At 40.2% G+C, this 7802-nt stretch overlaps 1 protein-coding gene across 1 annotated transcript in view; it reads left to right on the forward strand.

Annotated features, from left to right (window-relative positions):
• Window positions 1-1369: 1369 nt before the first annotated feature.
• Window positions 1370-7802, forward strand: part of BORCS5 (BLOC-1 related complex subunit 5) — a gene marked incomplete at its 5' end in the record, with an annotated part of 18279 nt that continues 11846 nt past the window's right edge. Inside the window, one exon of the mRNA XM_010166787.1 lies at window positions 1370-1527. Within this exon, the coding sequence (XP_010165089.1) occupies window positions 1370-1527 (158 nt within the window). The remainder of the gene's footprint in view (window positions 1528-7802) is intronic.

The following is a 7802-nucleotide window of genomic DNA, read 5'->3' on the forward strand; positions in this document are numbered from 1 at the left end:
TTACGTCTTGGTTTTTATCTTCTTCTTGTGTTTTGGCAAGAACTCCATGTCACCAGTTGCAGCTTCCAATAGGCATGGGGGCCATCCAAAATAGTTTCCATTTCCCACTGAGGTACATTCTTAGAAGAACTTTTCCAATCCAAATAACTGGCATTTATTAATTTTTAATTACTTAGTGCAATACTTGCTTACATTTGCTGTTTTAATGTCTTTTCCTGTCTGTAAACTGAGAGTCCCAAAGGGCACATGCATGCAGTCACTGAATTCAGTTTACATAGCTTGATGGATGTTTTGGGAAAAGCAGATTGTGTGTATGTGCTGTTTGTCACAGATGGTGTCCCAGCAAGAAAAAAGTTGTGTTAATGCTGAAGGAAAATTGAATTAAAGTAAGTAAATGAAATAGCAAAAAAGGATGGCCTTAGAGTTTAGCATTGTTTTTTCCAGCGGCTTTGAGGAAAGTGGTCAGTACAGCACACGCATGCTTCAGCTCAGCAAAGGTTCTCAAGTTGTGCTATGTAGGCAACAAACAATGGGCAGGAAAAATTTCTCTGGACAATTTTGCTCCTCTGGATATTCTCAGTGTCCCAGTGTTAAATCTTAATACCTTTTTTTAGTGAGCTTTTTGTGAAACCTGGTCATGTGAGTAGGTAAGGATCTTAATTCCATGTTAATAAAAAATAAAAGTAAGTATATCGCTAGTCTTTGAGATTACAAAGAAAAATCTTAGAAGATTAAAGGGTTCTGAAGCTTTAAAAAAAACCAAGGTAGGCAAATCACAAACATTTCACTCCTTATAATTTAATTTAGGTAGGTAATTTTTTATTCAGGTTTATTTTGGAGGGCTGGTGAATTTTTAGACCTCTGGTTTTGACAGCATGATTCTGGTGAAAGTAGTTTGAGTCCCGTGCCCGTATGGGAATGCAGATCTCAACTCCTTCCCCTTCCGGCATACATAAATGAGGGGGGGGGGGGGTAATTTTCCACTGTTTAGGATTGTTTGTGGAGGAGAAGAAACAGGATGTGCTTTGCACAGCATTTTGCTGAAAACCAAGCTGATGTGCATTGTGGACCTGGATTTAGAGTCTGTGTTTAAGTTCTGTCAGGGAGGGCTAAGCTGTGTGGCAAACTGCTCTTTGCATTGCTATAAATCCTAAACATCCATAAATCTTCAGTCCATCCCCTTCCCACTTTCAGCCTTCACTGAACTATTGCATTGCTGAAGTCCATTCAGTAGCCTAAGATCCTGAATTAATTTTTCATTGCCCCTTATAAAACTTTTTTTCTAGGTTTGTTCTGCTGCCTCTTGGCTTGCAGCTGAACTAGTTATATGAACAGTCAGATTAACTCTGGTCCTTCCTTTGTCTTGTAGGACTTCTCAGTGGACAGACCTCTCCGACCAACACCAAACTGGAAAAGCTGGACCCCCAGCAGGTGCTGCAGCTGTGTCTCCGGTACCAAGATCATCTTCACCAGTGTGCAGAAGCGGTTGCCTTTGATCAGAATGCACTTGTGAAGCGGATCAAGGAGGTACTGGCTGCAGCGTGCCCGCTTCTGGTGGGGAAGGGCTCAGGATTTGGCTTGGCCATTTTACGCTGTGAATGCAAGTGCTTGCTGTAGATGGCTGTGGGTCACTTGCAGCAGTCTACTTCAAAGTAAACCCTGTAGAGAAACTTTGTGGGTGTGGACTTCAAGCAAAGTTTCCTGGCTTTGATTGTGGTTACTGTTAGGTGGTGTGTTTATTGGTGATGCCCTATGATTCCTGGCCATAAACAGTGACTGTTCTGGTATGGCAAGTACTGCAAGTAACTGTTGAAGACGTAAAAGATGACTGGAATTTTTAAAGGTGACATTCTTTATTTAGGTATGTGTAGCTTACATTTTATTATGCCTCATGGTTAGGCTCTAATTTAAGGAAATAAATGGTTATCTTAACATCTTATGTGATTGGAGAAGGTAGTATTTCTTTCTTTCTTCAATGGATTTGTAGAGCTAGACTTTGTTTTCAAAGCCTATAACATGCTGTCTCTTCTCTGATCCATATGGCAAGATGATCTTCCTGTGCTGCTGTTTTTACCACTAAACCATCACTTGAAAATCACTGATGTGCTTAAATATTCAATGAGGCTGTTAGAGAGGAAATTAATTCCTGGGGTGGGCATCCTGCGGTTGGATTGTCTTTCTCATGTGTAACTACTAATGTTGGAAGCAGTAGCATGACTGACAGATTTTTTTTTTTAATTATTTTTTTTCTTTAAAGTCAAGACAGACTGGCATGAGAGGAGGTGCTGTTGGAGAATGTTTTCTCCTATCCACCCAGATGTGTAGAAGAACTGGTGAATGCTGCATGTGTCAAAAGTCTATGAGACCAAATACATTTCAAGGTCAAAAGAAAAATTTTTGAACAGGTGGTTAATTTTTATTCCTCCAGTATAAACAATGACCTTGATTCGTTGTTGCTCTATTGGCTTAGAGTTAAGAAAATCCCACATGACAAACTGGATAATAAATTTGATTCATGGTCTGTTTTGAAAAGCTGCTGTCATCATGAAGTTGTAAGTCCAAAATAACATGGGAGCCATTAAGGTGGCCTTTTTATTTTGGTGTATCAAGATCTGAGGCCAGCTATTACACAAGATGTAAAGATATTTGCAGATGTTGGTGACTCAGATCACACAATCTCAGAAATGGGGTTCAATTGCCAGCCTAATGACAGTGCACTGCATTAATCCAAGCAGATTGTAATTCTTTTGGCTGTTAAAGTGTGAGAGGGAATATTGACATGATTCAAAGTCAGGGTAGACACCACCAATGCAATCTGCATTAGTTGGATTTGCCTTCTATAGAGCAAGTGACAGAGTCCCTTCCAAATTAGCCATGGTGCTGTTTTCTCCCATTTCGTAAAGCTTATGATTTTTTTTTTCTTTCATGTAAAATAAACAAAATGACAATACTGATATTGCTACTAGCTTCTTTATCACAGACTGCTCTGACAAAGTGAAGGAGAGATGAGTGACTCTGTAACTTGGGCAACCAACAAGTCAGTTGGGTTGGGTTTTTTTTGGTCACAACACTTAAGTAACTTCAGATGCTTTCAATCCCTCTGCCAGATCTGGTGGGTTTTTACTGTTCATTTTCCTAATAATTTTAAAATGTTTTTCTTGCATTGGCTGTTCTGTGTGTGTGTTCTGCAGGAGCCGGGTGGGACCCACTCAGTTTAAATCATTCTTTCCAAATTGTTTGGGCTCTCCTTGGTGCACTAAATCGAACCACTGTTGACAGTTGTTGACAACAAAGGGGTGCAGCTGAACTAGAACAGGGTATGTCTCTCCTTACAAGTGTAGACAAAGGAAATTGCATTTGACTGCACCCATTTGTCAGCAATGATTTAGTTTTGCCATGTAGACAAAGCTTTGACCATTGGTAAAGAGTAAAAATGAAAGAGAAAATGAAGTGTATTGTGAAAAGCATAATGTGTGCATGAGGTGGACAGCAAATTCTTTTATCCTCATTTTAGTAGTCAGTATTTCCCTTTTCCTTTCTTTAACACTGTAAGCATTGAAGTGTTTTTCTTCTGGTAACAGACTTATCAGGTAACTTGCTTTTAACTTTCCTACAGAATGTTGGTGAGCTTCAGTCCTCGATTTCCTACCATTTGTCTGAGTTATGTTCACTTTTCAGACTGTCACTGACTGTACTGAGAGCAGCAATAGTCCTACTGTACAGTATGCTACAGTCATACTGCCTGCAGCCAGGATTTTTTAAAAGTCTTTCCTTGGCAAAATGTCCCAGGGCAAATATTTTTTCCTCATTGTGTGGCCAGAAACAAAGTTTCCTGGTTTCTGGCAAAACTCAAAAGAGCTGTTGTAAATTTATTAGTCCTCGATAACTCGTAATTGACTGTGGTGGTTTGTAAATTGGCACACAACCTGAATTAAAATTGTTCTTCATAGGAAAGAGAATAAGCTAAGGAAAACAAAGCCTTTGCATGACAGTAGTTACTGCAGATCGAAGTAGACCCATCTACGTGTTCCCTTACTTTGGGGACCAAAAGACTCTAGCTTCGCTCTCCATCCCATTTCCCAGTTTAGCCAGAATTTCTTTGCAGTGCGTTGGCCAGATCTGTATTTGCTCCTAAATGTAGGAACTGTGTGGCTTCCAGGTTGCTGGGACTGTTCTCTTTCAAGAGGAAATACATTTGCCCAGGCGTTTCCTTGAAGGGGAAAGAATTGTAGGTGTGATTGAACGTAGTTGACTCAACTGCCTCTTGTCAGCAGTTACACTTACTTGTACCCGAACTGTTGGTTTTGGAAGGGATTGGTTTTTATGACAATAGGCTTAATTTTCACTGCCAAAAAAAAGGGATATGCTTGCATCTTTTTAGGGAAAAATAACCACTATGCATTAAATATTATGTTTCATATTAATTTTTTGGCAGCTGACTCACCCACCATCTGTGGCAATACTGCATTAATTCCAGGACCACTTAAATATTTAGGATTCCTTTTAATTTTTTTTCTCCTTATCAGTTTGCAAAACAACAGAGCAGCAATTTGGGATTTATGTATGTGTTAAGCCAGGGTTATGGCATCTCACAAATTTAACAGTTTTCAAGAAAAAAAGCCTGTGCAGCATTTTCTGAGTGATTTGTCTATGCTTTGGTATTTTGTAGGAAAATTTTTAGCTTATTGGATGAATCACCACATTATTGACTTCTGGGGGCATTCTGTTCAGACGGGTCTGGGAACAGGATCTAGTCTGTCTACTGATGGTATGTTGGATCCATGTGAGCTTGTTATGTGTGTATGTGAGGAAAACCCAGTGGATAACATAATATGAAACGCTAAGGTATAAAAGTCAGTTGTAGTTAGTTCACAGGTTAAACCGGCCTTATCTGCACCTCAGAGCTTTTGCCCCGGAGTTTTTAATGATGGGGACAGAGTTGATGATGTGGCTTCCGGAGAATGTGATACTTCAGGCTAAAAATCGCAGGAGTGAACCATGACTTGCTCAGCAGGGTTAAAACAGTCTCAGTCTGCCTATTCTTGGGTGTTGTATGTTAAAGAAAAATAAAAATCTGTGGTATCTGTCAGCATGAGGACAAAAGAGAGAGCTCAACTGCAGTGGTTTTCCTTTTTCTGTGGTGGGTTTAGGGTCCTAGCTGTAGACAGGAGCTCTTAACTTGATGCACCCCACATCTGTCTCTGCCATGACAGTGCTGTAGATCTGCATTATAACTAGTTTGAAGTTTTGAGCAACTTCAGGTGCTGCTGGGTTTGAGAGCTGCGTGTGCTCTCATCACCAGGAGTGTCTGCCTCAGTTTTGCGATCTGTAAAATGGAGGGTTTCTGCCAAGATTGGTTTGAAGACAAGTGCTGATCAGCAGCAAATACTAGGTGTGACTTGGGGGAAGAAGAAAATGGAACAGGGAGAGGGCTACTTTACATTAAGTCTCCATCAGTGGAGGGTGTCTGTTTTGGGTGGCAGGGAGAGAATTTAGAGAGTCATCTGATAGAGGATAGTGAATAACAGGGAATGGGAAACAAAGTAGGTAAAGGCTGGGGAACAGAGCTCAATTTTCAGAAGGGTCTCATGATTTTGTGGGCTTCCAAAATAGTGTCGTTTCAGTACCTTAAAAAAAGATTGTTTTTCATGCACAAGATGCTAAGCTTCTCAAAAATCCCATCGTTCAAAAGATAACTTGAAACTCAGTATGCAAAAATTACTAGTCACACTTGAAAATTTAGGCTTAGCTTCTTTCTGTGAAAGCAGAGGGGAAGCTGAAAGCCATCTAAGCTCCTTTCAAAGAAGCTTTGAATGCAAGATCTTCAGCATTTCTTATTAGACTTCCAATATTGGTAAAGGGGATGTGCTACTTGAAGTATCCTATGTACGCTTAAAGGCAAGTGTAGTTCCTAGATAAACTGCTTAAAATGTATTTGAAAGTCAGTTATTAGGAGAACTTTTATGCTTTGTCATACACCCAAATATCAGTCCAGTGTTATCTGTAGCCTTTATTGCCATGGGAATTAGACTGTCAATAATTTTGAAAACAACATTTTTTTACAAAAAAATGAAATTAAAAATATCTCAGTCTAACTAGGGGCATACCTGTGGAGAAAAAAAAAAACCCCACATTTTCAAATATAATGTATGTTTTTATATTTTTAACTGTTCTTAATAATTAAACAACTTTTGTCCAGGAAGGCATTAATGTCAGTAATTGGTTTGCCATATAGCAAATTACAGTGTACAGCTTGTTTAATTCCTGTAAATTCCTCTATGGGTATACCTCATTATTTTGAACAAATATTCCAGAATAACATATGTGTGGATTTTTTTTTTTTTTTTTTCCTTACCAGCGTGCTGCCAAAAGTAATTATAATGGGCTTCTCTAGTATGTAGTTCAGATATCCAGAAATACATCCCTTAATATTTGGCAAGTAAATAACTTTTGAAGCCACACATACACCATGTCATGTCTCCCAATATACTTCAGCTGTTTAAAATTATGGCTGGAAGTTAAATCATTATTTTCTATAAACAAGTCTACTGCATTTACCAGACTAACCAGAAAAGCACTTTAATACACAAGCATTACCTAGGAGCACAGTGTAGCTTATCCCATGCATTTAAGACTCATAAATGGTGATTCAGCCATTCATGTCCCCACGTGTGAAGTAAAACATGGCCAGCAATTTGGGGGTTTGGGAATTTCAGTTTATTTTTTGTGAATGCCTTGTGGCTTTTTGACTTTTATTGCAACTGTGTTGTTTCTGTGACGCTGAGCGTTTATTTTATCAGAGAGACCTGTCACCTAGTGACAAAATGTGCTGGGGAGCGTGGCCTGCAGAGGCCATCAACCTGGTTTTGTTCCACCCTGAGGGAAGGACAGGCTTGCTGTGAGCAGGGCCCGTGGCTTTGAACCCCTCTCGTTAGAGGTGAGAGGGCTGGCAGTGGTAGGGACGGCTTGTGAAGGTTTGACATTATCTGGTGGAAATTAAAGGACAAGGTACCTTGAAGGTGGTGATAAAGGAAAAAGCTATCTAAGTGCACTGAGCTGTTCCATCACCAGAAATGAATGCATCCTGGGCCAGAAGCCTTGGAAGGACGTTGCCTGGCTGGGGACTATGTTGATGCAACGCAGGATGCCATTAACCAAGGCTGCAGCCAGATCAGGGTGTGTATCTGCTGCAAGCAAACATAGTTTGTGCTCAGTGATGGGCCACAGTCTCTCTTCTTAGCTTCATCCCTCTCTGAGCAGAAAGATTTGGCATGTCTGGGATTCATCCCATGCTTCAGTCACAGTTGACCAGTGTCCCTTCAGAGAATGGACTCAAACGGAGGGGAAGTTTTGTGGAGGTGTTTCTTGCTTGGTCTTTGGTTTTGTTTGCTGTAGTACTCTGCTGAGTGAGATGTTTGTTGCCATTCCTGTTAGTTGTGGTTTCCCTGTAGATGCTATCAGAGCTGAGTTTCCAAAACTATCTGTGAAACCTGTTTTCAGCGGACGTGCCCTGAGAATGACACACCTTCTGACTAAACTGAATTAGGCCAGCAAAATATCAGTGGTCTTACCAAGTCCAAAGTGCTTCAGGCCGTCGCTTCAAGGTCCACGTGCTCTTATAGATCAGATCACTAAGTTACCTTTCATCCCGTTAAAGGGAAGGGCTCAGAGGATCGCAAGTAAGCCTGTTAAAATGGAGATGAGTTTAGTTTTGAGACAACATAAAAAGACTTTCTAGATGAGGCCATGTTAACTTGCAAGCAAAATTGAGCCTTTAAACTAGCAATGCTCCAAATCCAGGG

Source organism: Antrostomus carolinensis, unplaced genomic scaffold (genome assembly GCF_000700745.2).
Source record: "Antrostomus carolinensis isolate BGI_N321 unplaced genomic scaffold, ASM70074v2 scaffold17694, whole genome shotgun sequence".
Taxonomy (NCBI): Eukaryota; Metazoa; Chordata; class Aves; order Caprimulgiformes; family Caprimulgidae; genus Antrostomus; species Antrostomus carolinensis.